The sequence below is a fragment of the Acartia tonsa genome, chromosome 15 (assembly GCF_053477335.1).
Source record: "Acartia tonsa isolate MP-2025a chromosome 15, ASM5347733v1, whole genome shotgun sequence".
Classification (NCBI taxonomy): domain Eukaryota; kingdom Metazoa; phylum Arthropoda; class Copepoda; order Calanoida; family Acartiidae; genus Acartia; species Acartia tonsa.
This window is the reverse complement of record NC_137274.1, coordinates 16,272,261-16,300,058: the sequence shown is the minus strand read 5'-3', so window position 1 is coordinate 16,300,058 and position 27,798 is coordinate 16,272,261. Positions and strand designations below refer to the sequence as shown.

Below are 27,798 nucleotides of genomic sequence, written 5' to 3'. Positions count from 1 at the left end.
CAGTTTGTTTTGTAGGGGCAGGGGGGGGGGGGCAGTAGACAGACAATTTTACCTGCACCAAAATTCGTTAGCTTAGAAACTTAGGGGAACTTTTTTTTAACCCTTTAGTGTCCTAACTTCTGCACCAATAATATTGATTTACAATATACACCTGTGAATAGGAGAACGGTTCGAGTCCTTTCAAAATAATTAGTGTTGTAGGAGCTGATACAAAGGAAAAAATTCATTATTTAATACCTATATTTGCGACAACTTCTACTACACAGAATCTTAACATTAACAATAGTTTTCAAAATCCATGTCAGATCTATATAGGAAATACACGTCTATGGGTGAGCTCGAGTTCTCCAATCATTAAACTCATAGTGCTACAATATTTTTACTCTCATTGACCATAACAATAAGACCTTTATTCTATTTGTTTGCGGAATGAATGAAGTTTTTCATCCTTATATTAAAGTAATAGGATGTCTGTCCTGTGTTTATCTGTAGCTTATAGGGTCTCACTAACCACTGAACCAATATGGTTCTCATTTAACTTTAGATGTGCTTAGGAAATCTTTTTAACTTTACTCTTATAAAACTAAAATTATGTTTTTATGGATCTTTGGATGGTTTTAGGCTATGAGGATGTTTTTATCTAAAATTTTATCTTAACTTTATCTTTCTCTCTCTTTTCATCTTTTTTACCTAGTTAATAATTCTTACCTTTTCTTTGTTTCTCTCCTTCTCTTTCTCTCGCTCTCCAAATCTTCTTCTTTCTCTCTCTTTTTTTTTCATTGCAATTTATCTCTCTCATTCTCCCTCCATCTCTCTCTATCTATCTATCTCTCTCCCTCTCTTGCTCATTCACCCTATAATATTTAAAAGGTGTAGATAATGAATTAATATGTTAGGCAGCAAATGAAAATATCGGTGGTCACAAGCGTCGGCGGCGAGAAATACCGGGGCTGAAGGCGATCGGCGGCAGCAATACCATTATATCCCCGCCGCCACTGAAAAAGATGGCACCGCCAACTATCAAAGCTGCCAGTAAGAAAGCTATAAAGGTAAACTTATATGCCTAATCGTTATAGTAATTAGTTTGTTTTTAGGATAATGCTTTTGAAATAAACGTATGGACTTTCTCGTTAAGGGAGGGGACAATAGGTTGATTATTACTTAATTCTCCAAAGTTTTTTAATAACTTTTGATTATTCGCTGGTTTACCAACATTGGGGACTTTTATTGTATTTTGATTGGTTGATTCATTAGGTTGAGTGTCTAAACGTTTCAACCACTAATGTTAATCTACAGAAGGGGTAATATTGTGTTTCATCATTGGAGATTTAAATTAATTAGATTCCTGTTAATCTAGAGTTGCTATGTTTTCTTATTTTCTAGATTGGTTGATTCATTAAGTTGAGACTAATTGTAAACTCAAAAGGGGTAATTTTGAGTATCGCTATTGTGGATTTACATCAATTTATCTGCAATTGTCTTATCCCTTTAGATCTCAGGAAAATCGCAAACATCCTATATGTACAGGGTGTTTCAATAGAAACGAATTTTTTAAATTCTTAATTATGCATAGAAAATAAAACAATTATATAAAATGCTTATATCCCTTATAAATAGGGCAGCAACTGTATAATGTATTAATTCTTAGGACGCCAATGATTTGACACGAAGCCTGCTAGAGCCACACAAAGTTGAGGTACAAACCTAATACAAGTGAAGCTACTCTATAATTCACTTTAATCGTCCGTAACGCTAACGTAGAGGTCGGGCACTACATTCGAAGGAATATTGAATTGCAGAAAAATACCCTAAAACCATTCCCTGAAAAAAAAATGAATAGCCTAAAACCATCTCAGAACCTACAAGAGGTTTCATTGTAAAAGAGAACCATATAGGTTCTGCGGATAGCGAGATCCTTCGCTACAGACAAAAAAAGCTTACTACTTTATATTATAGGATCTCCATTAGCAATCTAGATAAATTGGTAGGTATCTTTTTTTATACCAGTAACAGACTGTCTGCCTAATTTTTTTACACTGGACCTAAATGGTTCTCATTTACAGTATTGCTTCTCATTTGTCATGGGTAGGTTTATAACTATTTTGGGGAAAGTCACTTCAACCCTCTTAATAGAAATTGCCTTTGAAAAATTAATCCCCTACCCCCTTGAAAAAATTTTCTTATTTTTATGAAACCAACATAAAAAGTGGTAGGCCGAATACCCTTCCCTTTACGTAAGTACCCCTAGTGGCATAACCGGAAGTTACAAATTAAAGAATAATCCTATCAAAATAAAACTTTTAGGTTCCGCACATGACAGTGACGTCAGATGGTGAGATGAGCTTATCCAGGACTTGTCATTCTTCTAAGGAATATTATCAAATTTTTTTTTAAAAATTAAATTGCGTGGCGTGTATTAATAGTAAAAAAATGCAACAGTCATGAGCTCTAGGTTTTGGAAATATAAGTACCATCTTTGTGCTATTTGTAGTTTAGAAGCTGTATTAAATAATCTAATGTGAGAAAGGTTTGAGAATTCAACTTGCAAGGGTTAGCAATAAGGAAAAATTATTAAAAAAAAATGTGAACCTTTCTAAATTTCTGCGCGGTTTATGTTAATAGTAAAAAAAATGTATGAACATAGTTAGAACTGTAATAAGCTCTAGGTTGTTGAAATGTATTGACCATTTTTGTGCTATTTATAGTTTTATTGAAAATCAAATGTGAGAAAGTTTGGAAAATGCAACTTGTTAGGGATAGCAATGGGGGGGGGGACAACCTTCTTCTATTTTTTTAAAGGAATGTTATATTTTAATATGCTTGCAGCTGCTCTAAGAGAAGCCTAGCCCCCTTATTCTTAGATTATTAAAAAGGAGAAAGGCATTTTAGTCCAGCAGTTATCAAGATCTTATTATACAAACCTACAGACAACTTGTCTAATACAGCTCCCTAGAAATATAAATTTGATAATATTTTTGTTCTACCTAGGGTGTCCCTCTATGTCGGAAGCTTTGTAGGTGTCCCAACTGTCTGGATAAAGGGGGTAGGGGCCCTAGAACAGGTATACTTACTTCATGTTTAAGGAGAACCATATCGGTCCAGCGGTTAGCAAGATCTTATGATTCAGATGGACAGACAGACGGACATCATTCTATGTATGATAGATAGTGGAGTGCCACAAAGTAGCATATTAGGTCCTCTAATGTTTCTAGAATGGAGTGCCACAAGGTGGCATATTAGGTCCTCTGATGTTTATAGAATGGAGTGCCCCAAGGTAACAAGGTAGCATATTAGGTTCTCTAATGTTTCTAGAATGGAGTGCCACAAGGTAGCATATTAGGATCTTTGATGTTTTTGAATTGGAGTACCACAAGGTAGCATATTAGGTCCTCTGATGTTTCTAGAATGGAGTGCCACAAGGTAGCATATTAGGTCTTCTGATGTTTTTGGATTGGAGTGCCACAAGGTAGCATATTAGGTCCTCTAATGTTTCTAAAATGGAGTGCCACAAGGTAGCATATTTGGTCCTTTATGTTTCTAGAATGGAGTGCCACAAGGTAGCATATTAGGTCCTCTGATGTTTATAGAATGGAGTGCCACAAAGTAGTATTTTTGACAAGGCACTTTGATGGAAACTGCTGAAAATGTAATTTTCTCAGATGTTGTTTGAACTAGAATAACAAATTCGGTGTAATAAACTACCCAGATACAACTGATTAATTGTTTAGGAGATATAGTTCATATGTGCCACAACCTAGATATAATTATTTAGGAGATATAGTTCATATGTGCCACTACCTAGATATAATTATTTAGGAGATATAGTTCATATGTGCCACTACCCTGACTGTGCCAAGAAGTACAAGAAGTCTTCACATCTAAGGGCTCATCTCAGGTACCCAAAGTTTTATAACAATGTTATTTTTAATTTTTAGCCCAAAAACTTTGGGTACTTTAATTGAATAATGATTGGTTGGTTTCAAACTATTTGTTTCCTAACTTTTCAACAAACTTGTTTAATCTATAGAAGGGGTAATATTGTTTATTATCATTTTGGATACATTTCATCGTTATGATTTACGGAAATATTTGGCATGGCTAATGCAGGAAATCTTACCTAAGGCATAAGACAATGGACATTAGATTTATGTACAAAATATAATCAATTTTAGATGGCATATAGGAGATACCCCATATGTGTGCACTTGGGAAGGTTGTGACAGAAGATTTACCAGGTATATTGATTGATTGATAAAGGGGGGGGGGGAGTTTTGACACATTTGAGTAAACCTGGTACCTAGGCTTTATCTTTGGACTGAGAGGATAGGTTATTTAAGATAAAATCATTCTTATATGATGAATTTCACGAAGTTTTAAGATTTTTTGGATAGACCTCCAGGTTCCGGAGCTGCAGGCATCCTGGTGGTTAAATTTTTAAAGTTACAAATCAATTTATAAAACAAAATACCTATAAATCTTTTTTCTTCAAATATGTGAATAATATTAAAAAAAAAAATTTCATTTTTACCTGTACAGAGAACACCTGGAGGCCTGCAGCTCCGGAACCTGGAGGTCTATCAAAAAAATCTTAAAACTTCGTGAAATTCATCATATAAGAATGATTTTATCTCTAATAACCTATCCTCTCAGTCCTAAGATAAAGCCTAGGTACCAGGTTTACGCAAATGTGTCAAAACTTCCCCCCCCCCCTTAATTTGTTGCGACCTTTTTATCTTCGTTCGTTTTTCACTTATCTTTCTCTCAGTCTTTTCACTAGGGTAAAGCGGGGCGAACTCGGTGTTTTTTTCGGTTTTTTGAACCTGCAAATCGTAAAATTATTTTTTTAAAATGGGACCAAGACCAGTAGAAAGATCTCGGAAAAGTCGATCAGGTCCTAAAAGGACGTAAACCTAGGACTTTGGGAAGTTTGTCAAAATTTATCTCTAAAACGGCACCGACTTCGCCCCGCCTTGAGGCGAAGTCGGTAGGGCATTTTCAAGCTTCGAAAAATCGATGACGTATTGATTTTATTACAGCATGCCCAAAAGGTAAAAGTTGCTAAATGTAAAAAAGAGTATGCACAAAATTTTTTATTAAGATAGGTCAATTTTTTCTACCAAAAAAAATAATTTTTCCGAAGTACGCGAAATTTGACTTTTTTTTCGAAATTTTTTTTTGATAAAAAACATCAAAATACTACTAGAAAAAATAACTTTTTATGACTTTTAAGGCCTGTTCTTTAAAATTCAGGCAATTTTGAATAGATTTGGCCAAAAAAAAATTAGTTCTATTAGCAAAATTTCCTGAAAAATTCAAGTTGAAAAAAAAGAAAAGTTTGGCAAAATCTGTGGTCGATTTTCCAGCTTCAAAAAACCTATAACATATTGATTTAATTACAGCATGTCCAAAAGGTTAAAGTTGCTAAATGTAATAAAGAGCATTCACAAAAAAAATTATGAAGATCGGACAATTTTTTCTACAAAAAAAAAAAATTTCAAAGTATGAGAAATTTGACTTTTTTTCTCGAAAATTTAACTTTTTTATATAAAATTGAAAAAGTTAGTACAAAAAGTGAAAAAACCGAGTTCGCCCCGCTTCACTTTTAGTCGATTTAAGAAAAAACTATGCAAGCTTTTTTGAAGTTTTAAACGGAAATGGATAGCCCTTTAGATTCTTAATAAGTCCCCTGAAGACGTCTAAGCTCTAGCTCTTACCAGTTTTTGTCCAACTTACCGTTTTTCCGACCGAAGCAAAAAAATCAAAAAAAAAATTTTTTGTCGTCCGACTTTAAGACCCAATAAGTACCCTAAAAATTTAATAAAGAACAAATTTGATTTTATGTTTTTTTCTGTCAGTCGATTAGAACATGGAGAAAAATGTTATTTAATGAAGGTGTGTAAAAAAATACCGACTTCGCCTCAAAACCGTGATCGCCCCGCTTTACCCTACCTACTTCCACTAATTTATTTTAAATATTTTATGTCTTTTCTCGTATTCATTCGAATCCGGTGGACAGGCACCGGTTCTCATCCATACGAAAAAACTATGTCTGGCATCGTATTATATCCAGCTTTCTGCAAATATAAAAATACATTGGGGTTTCACAGGGATCTCACCGTCAACTAAACCCTTTAATTGGCTGTACAGTGGTCACATGACATCAAAATATATTTATTTTCATTTAACAGCTTTTCATGCTTTATTTATTTTTAAAAAAACCTTTTAAAATACTGCTAGAATCCGGAATCCGCCAAAAATAAGAATCTTTTTTTGACGGATTCTTTTAAGAATCCGGAATCCGAATCCAGCCCAGAAATTCGACGGATTGCCATCACTACATGATATGTTTATTTTAGATCTGATGAGCTGCACCGCCACTTTAGAACTCACACAGGTTAATATTTCTCCCTTACTTACTTTGCCTGACCCATCAGACATCCAACCCTGTGATTGCACGACCTTTGTCTGAGAAGTCCTAACTGTGCATGGTAATGAGGTGCGCCTGTTTGAGGCCACGGCATTCTCCCTATTTTAACTATTTAGGTCGTGCATCTGACATAGTAGCAGTAGGAACCATTCTTGTCGTCTTTAGTTATGACGCGGTGTCGAACCGACGACGACATGTTGAGTTGAGCCACGGTTGTGAAATTTTATCGGCTGTTACCAGAGATAGAGGGCTGGGTCTTTTTTCTAAAGATACTTTAATCTATCTGCAAAAATACACAACGAAGATACACTCGTCTGTTTGTATTCTTATCTATCTATTTGTTTGTTTGTCCGTATGTCCGTCCATCTGTCTGCTTGTCTGTCCGTCTGTACGACTGTTGTTGTCATCCTTGTTTACTATCTAGGTGAAAAGAAGCACAAATGTGAATTCTGCACGAAATGTTTTTCCCGCTCCGACCACCTGAAGAAACACAAGAATAATATACATAAAGCCATCATGGTGGGGGGAGGGGGCAGTGTGGGGGGGAGTACAGGTACATAGATAGATAGATACATACATACATAGACAGACAGATAGACAGATAGACAGATAGACAGACAGGCAGGCAGACAGACAGATAGATAGACATATAGACAGACAGACAGACAGCCAGATTCACATTCAGAATGATAGACAGACAAACATACAGACAGATACTTAGACAGACTCAATTCCTTTTTTAACATAAATATTTTCTTTTAGATACAAATGACGATTCTTTTGAAATAGACCCCTCACAACTATTAGGTAAGAATATACTTCTAGTGTTTGTCGCACTTTCAAAATTCTACTGTTTGTTGCGAAATTAAAAATTTTACTGATTGTCGTAGTCTAGTTTTTGATGCATCTATTGTTTGTCTGTCTAATGTTTGACGTAGTACCTATAATACAAAGTAGAACAATGTCCATCCGTTCGTTCGTTATCTTCCCTAAAGATCTCGCTAGCCGCTGATCCAATATACTCTCGTAGGGTGTGTAGCATTATAAATATGTTTTTTTTCTTAAAAAATATTATAAGAGGGGAGGGGGGATAATGTGGTTAAGACGAATGTTTAAGCAGGGGTGTATATTCTGGACAAGACTCAATTTTCCCCATGATATAAATTTTCTTATTCGTTCCCCCCTTCCCCCCTAGTTTTTTTTTCCACCAAGTAGGAGAGAAAAATGAAAAATTATTTAAAGACCTCTATATTTTATACATTGTTCCCCCTCCCACATATTTTTTTAGTTTTTTTTCGCGTTTTTTCGGCGTTTTTTAGACATTGATTGATTGAACGAAGACGATAGAACTTAAGAATTCTGAATTTTAAATTATTTTTTAAGCCATTTTTATAATGTCTAACACAGCTCTAAAAAGATGCATTAATTAATATGCAGCAAAAATGGATTAAAGATAATTTGTTTCTCTTCTATGAAGGCCGTACCAATAAAAGCAAAATAATTAAATAAATAGTTGTATACTCTTTTAGATTTCGCGAATGCCGCGCTTGTTATTCATAGCGTAAAAAATGTCGAAAAAATGCGGCATTACTTTTTAAGAACCCATCTAGGGGTTTAAGTGAAATCACCCAAAACTAATTTTATTATTTTATATTTCAGAAATTACACCCTACACTGAGAACGATGATTAGATTAGTATATTTGAAAGAAAAAGAACCATTTTTCACAAGAAGAAGAGGGGGGGGGGACATGGACATCTAAGCTTTTTATTTTGAGGGGGGAGATTATTTTATAGGTTATTTTAGGTTAGGCAATTGGCCCCGCAGGGGCTAGAAATAGGGTAAAAGCTATTGTGAAAGTACGATGAAACGCCCTTTAAGAGGGACTTTACCCGAAAGTTTTAGCGATTCCCATAAAGGTTAGGTTTCTAATATTTTTTTCTTTAATTTTCAAGTTTTTAATGTTTTTCAAAAACATTGTGAGAAAAAATCTCCGAACTGAAAAAATTGAAAAAAAATCCTCCAATGAAGACATCTAATGTTAATGTTAATTTTTCTAGTAAAAATATTTGGAAGGACCAATGAACTAAATTCTTAAAATCGGTCACTAAATTTAAATTTAGGGTGTAGGACTCCCCCCCCCCCCCTCCTTCTTCAATTATTTATATCTATTAGTTACCTTAAAACCAAATTGCATTTTTTTGTATCTAAATATTTTCATAATTTTACTAATTTTACTAAATTTTGTTATAGTTTTTTATGTCCATATTTAATAAATTATTAGGATAATTCCTTAAAATTAGCTTAAATGATGCTCCTAGAGGGTTCCACGACAAACGTAAGAGTCCCAAACGTCAGAGTGGAAAAACATCAGAGTGGACAAACGCAAGAGTCCCAAACGTCAGAGTGCACTCGAGTGGGACAAACGTCAGAGTGGACAAACGCAGGATTTTTGGGACAAACGTCAGAGTGGACATTTTATAAGTAAAACGTATGAGTCTCGATTTTATAATCATTAAAGCGCTGCGGCTAGGTAGGCCAGGGTGCTGAGTGCTGCAGCCAGAGTCATTTTCTTTATGATTAGGTTAGGTTAGGTTATAGGCTAGGGGGCCGAGCGCCCGCGGCTAGGCAGGCTAGGGGGCCGAGCGCTGCGGCTAGGTAGGCCAGGGTGCTGAGTGCTGCAGCCAGAGTCATTTTCTTTATGATTAGGTTAGGTTAGGTTATAGGCTAGGGGGCCGAGCGCCCGCGGCTAGGCAGGCTAGGGGGCCAAACTGTCTATTTTTTGTCATATAATTAAAATAGCATAGACTCTGATGTTTTACTTAAGCAATGTCCACTCTGACGTTTGTCCCACTCTGACGTTTGTCCCACTCTGACGTTTGGGACTCTTGCGTTTGGGACTCTTGCGTTTGTCCACTCTGACGTTTGGGACTCTTACGTTTGGGGTAGGACCTCCTAGAGGCCTCTAGGGGCATCGTATAAATGACAGTGACAAAATGTGTGTTTGTAACGAATGATCTCGTCAACCGCTCGACCGATATGGCTCTCCTTTTACAGTGAAGATTCTTCTAGATCCTAGAAAGAGTAGTATATAAAAAAAATAGCATGGATCTAAAGGGATAAGACAATGGCCATTAAATTGATGTGCATCTCTAATGATAATACACAAAATATCCCCTTATGTAGTGTGGAATTACTGGTTGAAACGTTTGAACACTAATATGAAAGCTTTAAACGCTTGGTGAAGGCCTCTATTTATTATTATTATTTATCGCATCGTATTATAAACAGCTTTATGCGGATATAAAATTGTAGATTTAAAACTTTTTTAGTCCCGAGATGCCGAATGCACGGGCAAAAAACTGGTTTAAACATTTAATTGTACATTTTATATTCGTAGAAAACTGGTTATAATACGATGCTATACATAATTTTCAATGTGGCAAAGAACCGATTCTTTTCCACCGGTTATTAATCGGTTTCAAAGCAATACTGAAAAACAAGTTTCTACGTTACCGAGATAATAATTTTGTAGGGATCTGAAGGGTTAAGACAATGACCGATAAATTGATGTACATTCCTAATGATGATACACAAAAATGACCCTTCTGTAAGTCAAAATTAGTTGTTAAAACGTTTGAACACTCAACTTAATGAATCAACCAATCAAAATTCACTAAAGTCCCTAAAGTTGTTAATCCATCTAATAAGAAAGCCGATATTAATTGGTTGGTCCTAAGAGAGAGGACAATGGACTGTTTATTACACTAGTACCCAAAGTTTTATGATAACTTTTTCTTATTCGCTGGCTTACAAAACTTAGGGACTTTTGATTGGTTGGTTTATTAAGATGAGTGTTGAAACTTTTCAACCATTAATTTTAAGCTACAGAAGGGGCAATTCTGTGTATCATCATTGGGGATGTACATTAATTTATCGGCCATTGTCTTATCTCTTTAGATCTCTAGTTTTTAGCTCATAGTGAATTTTGATTGGTTTGTTTATTAAGATGAGTGTTTAAACGTTTCAACCACTAATTTTAATCTACATAAGTGGTAATTGTGTGTATCATCATTGGGGATGTACATTAATTTATCGGCCATTGTCTTATCTCTTTAGATCTCTAGTTTTTAGCTCATATTGAATTTTGATTGGTTGGTTTATTAAGCTCAAACTTTTCAACCAATAATTTTAATCTACAGAAGGGGCAATTCTGTGTATCAGCATTGGGAATGTACATTTATACATCGGCCATTGTCTTATCCCTTTAGATCCCTGTGGTATGTACCACAGTGTATAAATGAAAAGACTATTCAAGGTCGCCTGGGTAAAAAACTACGTATATACGTCTAATGGATATAATATATGTGGATATATTGACAAGAAAAAAATTATCGTTGCTATTATCGACCTCATTTTTTGAACTGTTAGTTCATCTAAAAGGAGGGGACGGTGTATCATTATTTTAGCCAGCTAAAAAAATAATTTTATTAGAGTACTTGAAAATCTGGTGCAACATCCAAGTAATTATATATCGATTATATAATGATAGAGAGATGCGTGAATAGATAGATAGATACATTTATTCCTAGGGCACACTTTTAGAGAGAGGGGTATAAATTTTCACAAAAGGGGGGAGAGTATGCAATTTTTACTAAATAAATTAGATTGAGAACTTTTAAAAGGATTGATACATTTTGATAAGGTTTAAAATATATTTTTTTAAATCCGTAAAATATATTTTTTACATATTTCTTGCCCTTGTAAGCTGACTTAGCCCCTACTTAACCTAACCTAAAATAATTATTGAAAAAGTTTGGACACTATATTAGTATAAACTAATCAACCGATTGAAATAAGAGTACCCAAAGTTTTAGAAAACGTGTTTATAAAACATTGGGTACTTCCTGCATTAATTCATTTGCCGAGATTTAAACCTATCTACAAGAATTTAAGCTATTGTCCTATCTATCAAAATCAGAGAGAAAGAGAGGGGACAATGGGCTGTTTATTACACTATTACCCAAAGTCTCACATTAACGTTTTCTTATTAGTTAGTTAAACAACTTTTGGGGACTTAATTGGTTGGTTTATTAAGTTAAATGTTCAAACGTTTCAACCACTAATTGTTATCTACAGAAGGGATAATTTTCTGTCTGATCACAGGGGATTTACATCATTTTTTAGTTCATTGTTAATTCATATTTATTTTTTACCGCCATTATTGGTAAAAAAAAATATACGTGACACCCTGTACTAGGCATAAAACGCTATCGTAAAGTCTAAAGTTTGATACTTAAATTATTTAATTTCTTTAGTATGGCCAAAAATGCATTCGTGTCAGAATTAAAAATATTGCATTGTATTAAATTGTAGAAAATTTTCTACACAAAATAAAAATAATTTGAAAATAATAAATCTAATCTCTGTTTTGTTGATAAGGTTCTGTGGCCCTTCATGACCAACACATCTGGAAATTTAACCAAACTGTGCTATAACTAGTGATGGCAATCCATTGAATTTTTGGGCCAGATTCGGATTCCGGATTCTTTAAAGAATCCGTCAAAAAAGTGGTGGATTCCTTGCGGATTCCGGATTCTAGCAGTATTTCACAAAGGGATCTTTTGAAAAAAAACGGGACATTTAGAGTAGACAAAAGTAAACTTCAATAAATAAGCTTGTATTTGAAGAAATGATGTAATTTCTTTTGCTTTAACTCGGAAATAACTTAAATTTTGCCTCTGTTAACTTCTAATGTGCATTTGGTAAGTACGTCTTGCTGTTTTGGAGGAGCGAAGCTACCCTATTTTTAAAAAATCTATAAAACTTCATAACTTTAGTGAGGATAGGAATATTTTAACAAAATCAACGTCTATGTAAATATTTCTTCAATGCAAACAATGTTTGTGAACAAGAATATAGCGTCAGGTGCACCCATTTCGAGTCCCAGCATTTTTAGGTAGGTCCAGTATAAGTAAAATAGGACACTTATAAGGCATGTTTTCAAATATTTTTTTTTACAGATATAAACAACAATAACATAATTTTCAAAACACTTTTGATTTTGTGTTAATACCTTTATTCTAAGTCTAGCTATCTTCATTTAAAGTTTGTATAAGAATATAAGCATAATTACTTTCTATTTTCTCTCTCTCTCTCTGATGCGTATATAATGTTTTTGCAATATTATAATTAATCTCCAAATTTGAATTTCTGCTGGACCAAAACCAATTAGAACTACAAATTTTTTTAGAACACATGAAATTTAGCAAATTTAATTACTAAAATAAAAGTATTTTAAGTCATCTTTATTTAACGACTCCTTTATCCCTTAAATGTCCATTAAAACCGCGAGAACGGCAAAAATCGTTAAAAATCACGCCAACGGCGGCAAATAACGGCGAAACGGTTCGCCAGAGGCAAATGATGCATAAGTCAAAAAAGATCCGCCTTAATAAGTTTGAAAATATTGCAGAGATGACTTTGGGCTCTAAAATGACTCCTTCCCCCTCTAACGGGGGAAAATTTGAAATTAACAAAAACGAAATTGTTCAAACCATGCAATGTAAAATGCTCAATTACTCAAAAACGGACAAGAGGCCCCAGGTTGTGAAAACTGTTTTATACACAATACATGTTGTATATTGATATTATTATTGCAAAACCTGGGGCCTCCTGTCCGTTTTTGGGTAAAATGGAGAAAACTGATTTTTTGAGGTTAAAAATCTTAATATTTTTGGTGAAATTTTCTCACAAAATGTCAATTTACACCACCAAAAAAATATTTTTTTAAATTTTTTCTTTAATTAGACATTGGTACAGGTATCTGAAAAGTACCTCAATAAATTTTTTTTCTCATAAGATGAACATAAATGTATTTTTTGTTGCCTTGAAAAAATTGTGTAAAAAAATCTGGAAAATCATCAAAACTGAAAAGAAATTTTTCACTACCTTTTTTAAAAATGGCATAAACCCGCCAAAAATTAATATTTTTAAAAAATTTCTTTTCTAGCTGTCTACTTACAGCCATTATTAGGTCCTAGGATAGATAAAAGTCGATTTTAGATTTTTTGGATGTCCCGATTTTTTTCAAAAGATCCCACTGTGTATTTTATAAGGCATTTTTAAAAAATTTAAAGAATTAAGTGCAACATATGTCCTAAAAATTAATGTTCTTGGTGTTCTCTATAATTCACTTCTGAGAATCAAACCAGATTTTAAAAGATTTTATATACAGGGTGGGGCAAATAATACCGGACAAACTTTAAACGGCCATAGCGCCAAAACTACTTGACCGATCAAGACGTTTGACCCCACTATAAAAAGCTTAGGTAATTACCTTTTAGCACAAAAAAATCTTTGGACGAAGATGGGCTCATACTCCGAGCTGGCCGCGCTTTTGTTCAACAAGGCAGATTCGAAATGCGCCGGTGGAATAATCTGGATTCTCGACTAGGGCCCACTAAATCGGATCTCAGCCCATCTGTAGATGAGGTAGAGTTATGCAACTTGCTGGGGATACTGTTAGATACATAAGTAAGACACTAGAAAAGACTAGAGCTCTCTATCTAAAGTGGCTTGGCTGTAGTACTCCGGCAAAGTGAAACGTGGCAGATTTAAAGATGTCAAAAATTGTGTGAAATCGTGAAAATTTCTCGGTTCTCGACGTTAGAGACCCATATGGAACTTTAAAACTCATTTTAGACTATGAATTGCGCTGACAACCCTAGCTGAATCTTCATGCCATTTCCAAAAAGGTATAGAACGTCGTTCCAGCTCAACTGTGGTTTAAATAAGAGCCTACGTGTCAAAGGGTAGCGTTAAAGTTGGGTGAATTTGGATCCTGCGGTTACTCACGTTTCTAAGGAAATGGGGCCTCCCAGCAGCCCGATCTTAATTAAATGGACTTTTAGGCCTAGGGCTACTTTGAAGCATGCACCAATAGACGTGCCTATACAACAAAGACCTCCCTCATTGCCACCATCAAGGAGAAATTCGCCAGCTTGGACAGGGACATGGTGACCAGAGCCTGCGGGCGGTTCAGGGGGCAGGTGAAGGCGGTGATTGAGGCTGGCGGCGATTTCATTGAATAATCTAATAGTCATATACCTATTTTGCTTGCCAGTTTTTAAAATTCAATAAAATCTTTAAAATTGACGATTTTATGTTAATTTGTTTAGAAGTTAGAATTTGTCCGGTCTTATTTGCCCCACCCTGTATAATGATGAAAATCCTGCCTACAAAAAGCGAGAGTTGAAAGAAAAAACTCAAGACGCTAATTTTAGCATACCAATTAAGAATCCAGAATCCACTATTAAAAAACTGATTTTGGATTCGAATTCCAAAATTGGCCAAAATTGGATTGCCAACCCTAGCTATAACATAAACTTAAACTTCTCCAACAGATGATAAGTCAGATACGTAACATATAGAGATAGAGTAGGGAGAATGTCTTGGCCAAAAATAGGCCAAACTTGTTGACTTGCACTGTAGAGACTTCCAGATAAAGGTTTTGCAAACAAAGATTTGAGCGAAGATTATTTTTTTTGTAAACAAAAAACACTTTTTATCTATTCATGGGAGTTGAAAATATTTTAAGAGCTGTTTAGAAGATTAACATACCAAAAACTTACATTTATTATGAAAAACTAGTGATTTAGAGTATTGTATTGAAAGAGATAGATTAGAAATTTAGAAAATAGCCTAAAACCATTCAAGGACCTTTATGAAGCATGGAGGATCAGTTGAGTAGGTTATATATTTATATATCTTTAAGCTTTAAACAGAAAATCTTACTATTTTATAAAATAGCTAAAGAAAAAAATATTTATATTACATCGTCGACCAAAATTACTGGTTAATTTACATACATTTTAAGAGTTATTTATTGCATCGTATTATAGACAGCTTTCCTCAGATATTAAAAAGATAGATTTATTCGGCCGAAGGCCCGGGCTAACAAAACCAATAGTAATCCTATGATTTTTATTTTAATATTCGTAGAAAATTGTTTGTAATACGATGCTATACATGATTCTTCAGTATGTCTGACTGAACCGGTTCTAAGCCAGCGGATATTAATCGGTTTCTTTGAAGCCATACTGGAAAAATATTTTTTAAGTATTGAACTACATATGGTCCGACACACACACACACACACACAGTAGATGACCGTGTACACACACACACACACACACGCATTCTCTGACCAGCCACATACACTCACACACACACACACACACACACACACACATACACACACACACACATACACACACTCACACACACATACACACACACACACATACACACACAAACACATACACACACACACACACATATAAACCATTTACATTAGACAATGACAAAAAAATTTAATTTTTAAATTTAAGTTACCTACTTTTTTATTAAATGCAAAAAAAATTATATTTAAAAAAGATAATTATTTTCTTGCTCAGAAACTTTGATTAAATTTAGATTGTTTGATTCCAAACTTTTTCACCAATAATTTTAATTAATAGAAGAGAAAGTTTTGTTTATGATCATTGGGGATATATATATATCAATTTATCGTCCATTGTCTTAAGATTCCTTATATTAATTTTTTGAGGATTTCATTACATATCTGATATTTTTCAAAAAAACCAGCTGTTGTCATAGTCTAATACACATTTACTAGCGAACACACACACACACACACACACACTCACATACACACACACTCACATACACACACACACACACACGCTAAGGACCTTCCTTCTTACGTATATCCTCATGTCAACCGGATACTCAAGTCCCCCAAAAACCTCATATAACACCTCAGCTACACCTTCCAACTGTACTAAACTCTACTGTACTACTGGGGGGCACAGATAGACCGACAAACGGACAGACAGCATATCATTCGTACTCAAGCGTAGTCGTTGGTTGGTGGTTACACTGTTAATAAGTTATAAAATATAGTGTATTTTATAAATTAGTGATTTTATTAATAAAAGTGTTCCGAGTTATAAAATTCTAGCGGCCACGCCCACTAAAGGTCTCTAGTGGCACTTTAAATGTTTGTTTTTTTATTTCAAATACTACATAATTATTTTCTATGTTGCGTTCTAGTCTCTACGTAATTTTTTTTCTCGATTTTTTTGTGATTTCTCTAGGGTACCCTCCCGAAAAATAGTTATAAACCTTCTCGAGACCTATAAGAAGCTATCCTGTTAAGGAGAACCCAATTGGTTCAGCGGTTAGCGAGATCCTTCGGTTCAAACAGACATCGTTCTACTTTGTAATATAGATGGTGATTTTTTAAGATTTGTGATTTTTAAAATAAAAATGTTTTTTTAACAAGTTAAAAATCCTTATACTAAAGTAACAGGATGTCTGTGTGTTTGTGTGTTTGTCTGTGTGTTTGTACCGAAGGATCTCGCTAACCGCTGAACCGATCGGGTTCTCCTTAACAGGGTAGCTTCTCATAAGTCCCGGGAAAGTTTATAACTATTTTGGGGGAGGGTACCACCACCCTCTCAAGAGAAATGACAAAAAATCGAAATTTTTAAAAACTTATGGGAGACTTTAACGTCAAATAAAGAGGTATCATACATAAAATATTAACTTTAACAAACAAAAACATTTAAAGTGCCACTAGAGGCCTATAGGGGCGTAGCCGCTAGTTTGTAATAAAGTGAAACTCAACAAATGAGATGGTTAGACAAACGAACATTAACAAATAAAGAGTAACAACTTATTTAATTTTACTTATAATAATGAAACATGTTTAATAGTTCTAGGAATCTAAAAATCAAGTGAATTTAATAATTATTTCATATTAAATATCAGGTATCTAAAGGGATAAGACAATTGCCGATAAATTGATGTAAATCCCCAATGATTATACCCAAAATTACCCCGCCTGTGAATGAAAATTTGTGTTTGAAGCGTTTGAACACTCAACTTAAAAAACCTACTAATCAAAATTCAGTAAAAGTCCTCAAGGTTGTTTAGCCAACTAATAAGAAAAAGTTATTGTATAACTTTGGGGACCAGTGAAATAAACAGTCCATTGTCCCCTTTCTCTGATTATAAAGTTGCTACGCTTTTTAAATTGTACCTAACTGTCTCAGAAATTGTCATAGCTTAAATTTATAATCGATAGGACAATTCTAACACATGCCTAAATTAACATATGTATTCAAAGCCTAGCAAGGGATAAGAAAAAAAATAGCATAAAACCGTCCTAGACTCAACTTTTTAAGAGGGGACAATGGGCTGTTTTTATTACGCTAGTCCCCAGGCCAAAGTTTTATAATAACCTTCTATTTATTTTTTGTTTTAACAACTTTGGGGGCTTTAGTGAATTGTGGTTAGTTGGTTTATTAAGATGAGTGTTCAAACGTTTCCACCATTTATTTTACTCTACAGACGGGGTAGTTTTGTGTTTCATCATTGGAGGAGATGTACATTAATTTATTGGCCATTGTCTTATCCTTTTAGATTCGTAATAACTTTTACAAAAGATAAACCCAATTGACAAATGATTGAAAACAGCCTTAAACCATCCCGTAACCCTATGTAAAGCTTCCCTTAAATATAAAAGCTCAAATGACTCGGTACAGATATAAAGGAACATATACAAAAACAAAATTTGTATAATATTTATTTATAAAATAACCTACTTATATCCTTTAAATAAAATAGCCTAAAACCACTCTGTGACCTATCTAAAGCTTCCCTAAATTGGAGAACTCTATTTGTTCATTACGGTTAGGGAAATATTAAGCTTCAGACAAAAAAACTTAGGACTTTATATTAAAGAATTTAATAGTAATTTATCGCATCCTATTATAGACAGCTTTCTGCGGTTATTTAGAATGAAAAAATATACAAATATTAAACCATTTTGTGGGCAATGAGAGGCCTAAGGCCCGTGCTAACAAAACTGGCATTAATTTTTATGATTTTTATTTTAATAATCGTGGAAAATTGTCTGTAATACGATGCTATTCAGAATTTTTTAGTATGGCTTAGAGCCAGTTCCAATCCAGCGGATATTCATCGGTTTGGAAGCCATACTGGAAGTTATTTCTCGCATCGTATTGGAAAAGGCTTTCCACGGTTATTTAGAATAAAAAACTATACAATTAAAACATAAAAACTGACATTAATTTGATGATCTTTATTTTAATAATCGTGGAAAATTGTCTATAAAACGATGTTATACATGATTTTTAAGTATGGCTTAGAGCCGGTTCTTATTCATCGGATATTAATCGGTTTGGAAGCCATACTGGAATAGTTATTTATCGCATCGTATTATATACAGCTTTCCGCGGTTATTTAAAATGAAAAAATATACAAATATAAAACCAGTTTTGTGGGCCCTGAGGGGCCTATGGCCCGTGCTAAAAAACTGAGCATTAATTTTATGATTTTTTCTTTAATAATCATGGAAAATTGTCTGTAATACGATCAATGCTATACATGATTTTTTAGTATGGCTTAGAACCGGTTCTTATCCAGCGTATATTAATCGATTTGAAAGCCATATTGGAAATAAATTCATAACTGTCCTAAAAACCTAAATATTTTCGTACTATGATTCACCTTATAATTATGTTTGACGTAATACTAAAAATTGTGTTTTTTAATTTCCACAAATCTTATATATAAAAGTAATAAAATGAGATAAAATCAACCTTATTCGACGTTCACTCAAAGCCCAAAAATAATGGACTTAAAAGTGTATTAAACTGTATATAAGACATTTGCGAATATATTGATACCATTAATTTGCCTCTTAGATAGAAAAAAGTATGTTTTTTTAATATTTTTCTCTTGCTACAAATCAAATTTCAAATGTGAGTCACCAAAAATGCTAAACTAATTTTTGCTCTAGAAGAATCAATTTTTGGAGTTAGAAAGTGCTTAATACCTCATTTTAATCGCCTGGCATTGCTTTATAATATACAGGTAATGACTTGGTTTTTTATGGAACAGCTGACTAAAAAATTGAGGTTTTGTGATAAACCCACTTTTGTTGTTGCTCCATAAATGATATTTTTATTCCCAATTTTTTTGGCTGTAAAGAAGCTTTATATATTCATATAACATCCACCTAAATTTGACTTTTGATATTTTATTTATAACATCACCAGAGGGAATTGAATTTTGGAAAAAAAATATCAATTTATATTTTACACTGCTATGCATTGTTCTTGTTCTTGTTTCTAAAAAAAATTTATATTATAAAAAAGAGAATTATTTAACGCTTCTATAGGTATGTTTATCATTTTTCTAGGCTAAATATAACTAATATTACACCATTTTAAAGTTAGACATCATAACATATTAACACAATTATTGAATCGGTCTGTATTATTAAGCTGGCAACTCTTAAAACAGCTGCATTTCATTATCCTATTATATAAAGTAGTAATCTTTTTTGTCTTCAGCTTAAGATTTCGACCATTACAGTACCTATTGAGTTCTGTGTTTTATGGATGCTTCTTATAGGACCCTGGATAGTTTTGGAATTTTGAAAAAAATATCAATTTATATTTTACACTGCTATGCATTGTTCTCGTTCTTGTTTCTAAAAAATATTTTTATAATTAAAAAGAGAATTATTTAATGCTTCTATAGGTATGTTAATCATTTTTCTAGTCTAAATATAACTATAATTTCAGCATTTTTTAAACATCATTATATTCAAGTTATTGTTATTTTTAAATAAAATATCAATATCAAGAACTATTGGAACAATTTTTACCATGCAAAACAAGGTGTTATAAAGTGTAGGATCCCTCACAATATCTATCTGTCTGTCTATAATGCATTACACATGTAATGCTAATAGAGAGGATGCTATAAGAGTGCTCTTATAATGTGAACTTCTCATAATTGAATGGGCTTCCTGAAACCAGAGACCATAAAGTTGGCCTAGTCACTACAAGGGGGAGTGCAGGAGTATCCAGGGGGAGGTGCTTGTAAAAGGGTAATTTTTTTTAGGGATGGGGGTAATCACCCCCCGTAATATATTATGGGGGGTATAAAACCAGCCTTTAAAATTTTTTTTAATAGGAGTAAAGAAATCCTTAAAACTTACAAATCTAGGAATCAAACTAGCACCCCAACCAATAATCGGTTCCATGCCAAATGTAGGAGTGGAAAAACATTGGAGGGACAAATGCTTTAGTCCCAAACGTTAGAGTGGAACAAATGCAGGAGTGGGACAAACGTTGGAGTGGACAAACGCAGGATTTTTGGGATAAACATTGGAGTGGACAAACACAGGAGTCCCAAACTTTTTTTTCAATTTTGAATTTTTTTTATACAAACACAGCCCCCACTACCTTCGTCCTGTTACTTTTCTTAGTTAGGTTAGGTTAGGATATAGGCTAGGGGGCTGAGCGCTGCAGCCATAGTCATTATTTTGTAGACAAGGGTATGAAAAATTTCAAAATTGTAATATTATTAAAATAGTAGACACTCCTAGGTTTTATTTAAGCAATGTCCACTCCAATGTTTTCCACTCCAACGTTTGTCCACCTTGATGTTTGTCCACTCTGACGTTTGTCCCATTCTTATGTTTGTCCACTCCGATGTTTGGGACTCCTGCATTTGTCCACTCCGACATTTGGGACTCCTATGTTTGAGGTAGAACCCCAATAAGTAAATCGCAATAAAACTTGATAAAATTATGCAAAATATCAAAGTATTCAATCCCTGAATTTCAACCATCTAACTTGAATAGAAGTAGAGAAAATCATGAAAAATTGAAATGTAGGAATCGATATAGCCCACCCCAGTTTTTTGGCAAATCCTAATGAAACTTGATGAAAATATGGAGTATTGATAGAGAGAGAGAATATTCAATCCATGAAAATTTCAGCCTTCTATCTTTTATAGAAGCTGAGAAAATATCGTTTTCCCCTTTCTGTCTCAGACAGACAGACATACCAATGAACAGACATACAGATGAATGGACAGACAATGGACGAACAAATATTTTGAATTATAGAGTAGCTTCACTACTAAAAAACTAAATAGGATAATTGTTGTACACAAATTGATTTTAGTATGTTTTAAATGAGCTTACTTAATCAAGGACGTCCAAGCTTTTTGATTTGGGGGGAAGGGGGGGGGGGAATTGAAATATCTAAATTTGGGCATCCCCATGTTCATTTTGTGGGGTAATCTTTATATAATAGAGGCAAGGACGTCAAAGCTTTTTATATTTTTTTTTTTGGGGGGGGGGAAGGGGAAGATTAAAAATTATGGGGTTGCCCCAAATTAATTAATAACCTCTAACCCCCTAACCCCCCCCCCCCCCACCGGGACATCCCTTTACATAAAGTAATGATTATAAAGTTGCTAAGTACCTTACTGCTACAAAAATCATCTTCTAACATTTAAGATTAATTCTAACACGCCTGAATTAACAAAAAGAGCTAACCATGGCGTGGATATACACATCCTAATTGTAAAAATGTTTTGCTTTTTAAAATTGTAAATCAATTATTCAGGAATCATTTTACTTTGTTTATTTACTAGCAGCTGCACTCCAAGCATCTAGGAGCTCTGTAATTAAAGAAGTAAGGAAATTAGTAAAATAGCCTTATACTTTACCGAAATCTTAAGCTACAGACAAAAAAGCTTTATATAATATGTATTAATTTGTAAAACTGCAAATGATAAAATATGACCTATTTTTTTCTCTTTAAAGATTCTCTTCAAACACCTCCCCCTTTTTATATAAAGATGCTAATTCCCCCTCAACCCTAAGAGGATATAAGCAGTAAAAAACCCCGCAGGGGGCACAATTTTCTAACACTTCTTTCTTATTTAGTCTTTTAAAAGGATTCAAAATGCATTGACATATATATATATTTTTTTTTAACTCTTATTTTATACATCTTAATTAGAACTGATGATCTATTTTTATAGAGAAACATATGTATTCCATCAATAAAAAGTTAAAAAATTAAGTGTGTTTATACATATAATAATTACTATATATAATAGGATAATGAAATGCAGCTGTTTTAAGGGTTGCCAGCCTAATAATACAGACCGATTCAATAATTGTGTTAATATGTTAAGATGTCTAACTTTAAAATGGTGTAATTATAGTTATATTTAGCCTAGAAAAATGATAAACATACCTATAGAAGCGTTAAATAATTCTCTTTTTTATAATATAAATTTTTTTTAGAAACAAGAACAAGAACAATGCATAGCAGTGTAAAATATAAATTGATATTTTTTTTCCAAAATTCAATTCCCTCTGGTGATGTTATAAATAAAATATCAAAAGTCAAATTTAGGTGGATGTTATATGAATATATAAAGCTTCTTTACAGCCAAAAAAATTGGGGAAAAAAATATCATTTATGGAGCAACAACAAAAATGGGTTTATCACAAAACCTCGATTTTTTAGTCAGCTGTTCCATAAAAAACCAAGTCATTTCCTGTATATTATAAAGCAATGCCAGGCGATTAAAATGAGGTATTAAGCACTTTCTAACTCCAAAAATTGATTCTTCTAGAGCAAAAATTAGTTTAGCATTTTTGGTGACTCAAATTTGAAATTTGATTTGTAGCAAGAGAAAAATATTAAAAAAACATACTTTTTTCTATCTAAGAGGCAAATTAATGGTATCAATATATTCGCAAATGTCTTATATACAGTTTAATATACTTTTAAGTCTATTATTTTTGGGCTTTGAGTGAACGTCGAATAAGGTTGATTTTATCTCAAATGCAGGAATCTAAAGGGATAAGACAATGGCTGATAAATTAATGTAAATCCCCAATGATGATACACAAAAGTACCACTTCTGTAGATTACAATTAATGGTTGAAATGTTTGAACACTCAACTTAAATAACAAACCAACCAATCAAAATTTACTAAAGTATCGAAGTTGGAAAGGCAGCGAATAAGAAAACGTTATTTAAAACTTTGGTGACTACTGTAATAAACAGCCCATTTTCCCCTCTCTTTCTGAATAGAATGTCTCTCTGTCTGTCTGTGCGTTTTTAACTAAAGGATCTTGCTAATCATTTAACCGATATGGTTCTCCTTTACAGAAAATCTTCTTATAGATTAGGGCAGGTTTCAAGCTATTTGAGAGCAAATTTCTATATATAAAAGTAATATGGTGGTTATTTGTCTATCTATGTGTTTTTTTTAAGAAGGATCTTGCTAACCGCTGGACCATTATGGTTCTCCTTTACAGAAAAGCTTCTTATAGATTAGGGCAGGTTTTAAGCTATTTGAGAGCAAATTTCTATATTTAAAAGTAATATGGTGGTTATTTGTCTATCTGTGTTTTTTTTACCGTAGGATCTTGCTAACCTATGGATCATTATGGTTCTCCTTTACAGAAAAGCTTCTTCAGGAAAGGTTTTTAGCTATTTATTGGCAGGGTATGAGGTACCCTCCTATAATAAGAAAAAATACACTCCCCCAGCAAAATTGTAAGCAAAATTGAAAAAAAGTAAAAAAATAAAAAATAAACAAATGGCCAATTATATTTTTTGTTCAGGCAACACTTTCGTCTTCCCTTTTTTACCCCCTCTTTACCCCCTCTTTACCCCCTTCCCATTTTTATACTCAATTCAAGAATTAAGACGTTGCCTGTATAATATAATATGATATTTTCATATAATTCCTTTTATTGTAGTTTATATACTATATTGTAAACTTTTTTTTCAATTTTGCTTACAATGGATTCGTAATATTTTTCTGATTCTAATGGTATATATGAACCCATATTTTTTTACCTGTGAAATGATAAAATTAAGTTCAAAGTTTTTATTTTCGTGGGTTTAAAAAATCGATTTTTTCAATAATTACCTGACAGAATTGAAAAAGTAAGGTGTCAAATTAAAGATCTTACTATTTTTGTTCATAATGGCCATTTTCTTTCTTTTTTTGTTGCATTTTAGTACCTTAAAATCGACTTAATTTTTTTTTTAAACTTAAATTACTTAAAAAATAAGAGGTCTACAAAAAAACCGATTGCATATCTGAATTCTATGAAAAATTTTACATCTACTACTTACTAAAAGAACCGGCTAGCTATAAAAAAAAAGTTGATACACCTTCTTTGAAAAAAATCTACCAACCACTTTTTGTAAATCAACGAAATTCTAAAATATAATTAAGTTAATGTACGATAAACATTCATACATTATTACATATATATAAGTTAGGTTAGGTTAGGTTATAGGCAAGGTGGCCGAGCGCCCGCGGCTAGGCAGGCCAGGGGGCCGAGCTCTGCGGCCATGACCTTCTAGCATTACGATTTTTTGTAGAGTAGGTCTTTTGTAGCAACGCCCTTGTTTTTACCATAACATAGAGGAAAACGCGAAGCTTAACAAATTAGAAAAATAATATTGAAAAACAGATATGCAGGCAGCCATTAAGAAAGACAAAAATGCAGACTGGATGTGATGCTCAAAATACACTTTTTCGAATTTAATTCTTCTGCTGACCTAAAAAGTTACTTTAGAATTAAATTAGAAAAAGTGTATTTTGTTTACCACGTCTAATGCAGACATACATACAAACAGACAGACAGACTAACAGACAGACTAACAGACAGACATACAGACAAACAGACAGACAGACGGACGGACGTACAGATCTAGTCGTTTCATGAACAATTCAAATATTTTCTAATGATTAATGTTTGAACACAGTAATAGTGTCTGATTGATTATGACGTAACAAAAAAAAATTAGCCAATGAGAGGCCGTTATTGACCAATGGTAAAATTTATAGTGGCCTCTCATTGGCTAATTTTTTTTGTTACATCATAATCAGTCAGACACTATTACTGTGTTCTTAATGTTTTGATTTTCTTGATATCTTATTAAAATTCTAATATTATAAACAAAAATAATAACATTGTTTCGGTATGTTTTTCTTGTATTCCCTGGCAAGTTCGAACCCATTAATCCCTGTTTCCTTACACCAAATTTCCTAGAGAATGAGTGTGTTACGCGGCATTCCTAACTATCTCCGCGCGGCGCGTGGCTTGTAAACGGACAAAAGAAACGCGCACTTTTCCTTTGATTAGTCCCACGTGAGGAGCTAAGTGAATAAAAATAATGTATTGCTTTAATATACATGTGCTCTGATGTGTGGAATATCTCAAATAAGCCTTCCTGCTTAGTTAGACATCATATGTGGTAAGAATTTATCTTTAATTCTTGAAATTAAGTGTAAAATGGTATGATTTTATGAAGAAATTTTAAAACATTAATTTTTCAATAAATAGACCATTTAACTGCTAAGTTTTGACATACGAATATTTTCCTTTATATTATTGATCATTTTATTCTAAAATTATCAATTTCTGATGCTATTTAATATGATTCGTGTCAATTTAAAGTTTTTTATAAATTTCATATTTTTCATTAAATTGAAATCACGCAACCTCGATGTTACAAAAATAATAACCATTAATTTTATGATATTAATTCTTATATTTTTGTTTTAGACTCACTGTTTTCATGGTAATAAATACACATTTGTAAACTTCACATTTTGGTCATTCGGAGGGCTTGAGATTAAGATTTCGAGAACGGCTAGGATTGCGTTCCGAAACAATGAAAACAAGACAGAACAGATGGAACTAAGAACAATCTGTGAAGTTTTGTAAATGTGTTGGTTGTGATACCTTACCACACATTATTATTATAGTCATAATCAGTACAGTTAACTTTAGTGACAATTATGGGTCCTAAAAAGAATAAAGGTGAACAATTGAGTAAGCGGCTGCGTCCAGCCGTTGATGCCCTAACCAGTGAGCTAAATAGAGTGATGAAGTTGGTCAGTGATACTTCAGAACTTAATGTTAGACATCTCACTAAGGAGTCAATCCTTGTCCACGACAAGTTCGAAACGTTCGACAGCATCATGGGCGGTTTTAGCAAACTTGGTTTGAGAATCCAAGAGCTTGATGAGTTTAGTGACATTTATTCTGATATAGTTACTGTACAAAAAGACTATAGTGCCTTGAAAGATGCTCTTGATGCTATAGAAGAGCTTAGTGACATTCAAAGTGTTGTTGATGTTGTTGGTGATAATTTGCCTAACCATCAGGCTGAACTTTATGATCGATGTTTGAAGATTGTGAAAGTTATTAAAGGGCCATATTTTCCCTTACCTGATGCAATTATAAACACTTTGTCTGCTTTGATGAAACGGCTGGCTGAGGTTAAGCTTGAACCTGTGAAGCCACCCACGACGACGGCGGGTGCCTCGACAGCATCGCCATTTGTGTCACCGTTTGGCACATCACAGTTCGCCGCCGGTTCTATATTCACGCCAGGATATATGAATCGTGTCGACGAACGTCTTCTTCCATCTTTTGACGGCCTGGAAGCATCCTACGTAAGTTTTAAAGACACTTTTAAAAAGCTTACTGTAGGACAAGACCCGTCGTATTTACAGTTATTGTTAAGCAGTGAAAAGGTCTGTAAAAATAAAGAGCTGAGACTCCAGTTAATTCAGATTCAATCGCATGAATCTCAGTTGGCCTACCTTGACGCACGTTTTAAGTCCAAAACACGTCAGATGCTCTGCCTTTTCAACCAATGGGAGAAGAAGTCTAAACCGTCGGACTCCAACCAGATTGTGACAGTGTTAGCAGAGTTCGGTGGTGCAGTTAGCCAGCTGGAGCAGCTGACTAAAGATGATGAAGATGATGAAGTTACCACTAGCCAGTGGTTGACTGTGATACTTCTTGAGATGTTATCCAAGAAGTTGCCACGTGATTTTCAAGATAAGCTCAATTTATCATTGGGCTCGATGGATGTCCCAAACGTCCCAAAGCTGTTAAAGATTATTGAAGAACAGCGTGGCGCCATTTTAATGAGGTGTTCGACTGATATGGACACCCCCTCTAAGAAGAAAGGTAACCCTGCGACAGCCGCTACCGCCGTAGGTAAACCTGGTAAATCTAAGATGAAGCAGTCATGTTTTGTTAATGGCTGTAATGAGATGCACTTACTTTACAAGTGCCCAAAATTTCATGACCTGTCAGTGCCAGACAGGAAGAGTATTGTGGAGAGTGCTGGATGCTGTTGGATTTGTTTGCAAAAAGGGCATAAATCTGTGGATTGCCCGAAGGCAGATGTAATAGGCGGCTGTAAAGTGGACAATTGTGGTCAGGCCCATAACAACCTTGTGCATGAGAGTGTTGATATGGCTGCCGCCGTCTATGAAGTACATACTTCCCCTGAGGCGAACCTAATGTTAATGTTACAACAATTAGACGTCGTTGACATTAATCGCCAGAAGGTCCCAGTGAACGCCATGTGGGACACTGGTTTAACTACCACAATGGTAACCCAGTCACT

General features: G+C 33.8%; 2 protein-coding genes across 3 annotated transcripts in view; one reads left to right on the top strand and one right to left on the bottom strand.

The window, feature by feature from the left end:
• LOC145307471 (uncharacterized) overlaps positions 1–27,798 on the bottom strand; it is a 200,207-nt gene that overhangs the window by 102,425 nt on the left and 69,984 nt on the right. The window lies entirely within an intron of this gene.
• On the top strand, positions 430–8,154 carry LOC145306952 (uncharacterized). The gene is made up of 11 exons (XM_080149292.1): positions 430–459; positions 897–1,049; positions 1,649–1,696; positions 2,305–2,371; positions 2,990–3,061; positions 3,817–3,895; positions 4,173–4,235; positions 6,357–6,394; positions 6,852–6,980; positions 7,190–7,234; positions 8,087–8,154. Exons 1-11 carry the CDS (start codon positions 430–432, stop codon positions 8,116–8,118), a joined length of 756 nt encoding a protein of 251 aa, XP_080005418.1. The 3' UTR covers positions 8,119–8,154.

What these genes read in the sequence shown, in the direction of transcription:
- LOC145306952 (XM_080149292.1), top strand. Translation starts at nt 430, where the DNA reads ATGAATGAAGTTTTTCATCCTTATATTAAA. An exon ending in GACTTGTCATTCTTCTAAGG is followed by an intron (nt 2,372 to 2,989) that starts AATATTATCAAA and finishes GTTCTACCTAGG; the next exon opens with GTGTCCCTCTATGTCGGAAG. An exon ending in GGGTAGGGGCCCTAGAACAG is followed by an intron (nt 3,062 to 3,816) that starts GTATACTTACTT and finishes ATAATTATTTAG; the next exon opens with GAGATATAGTTCATATGTGC.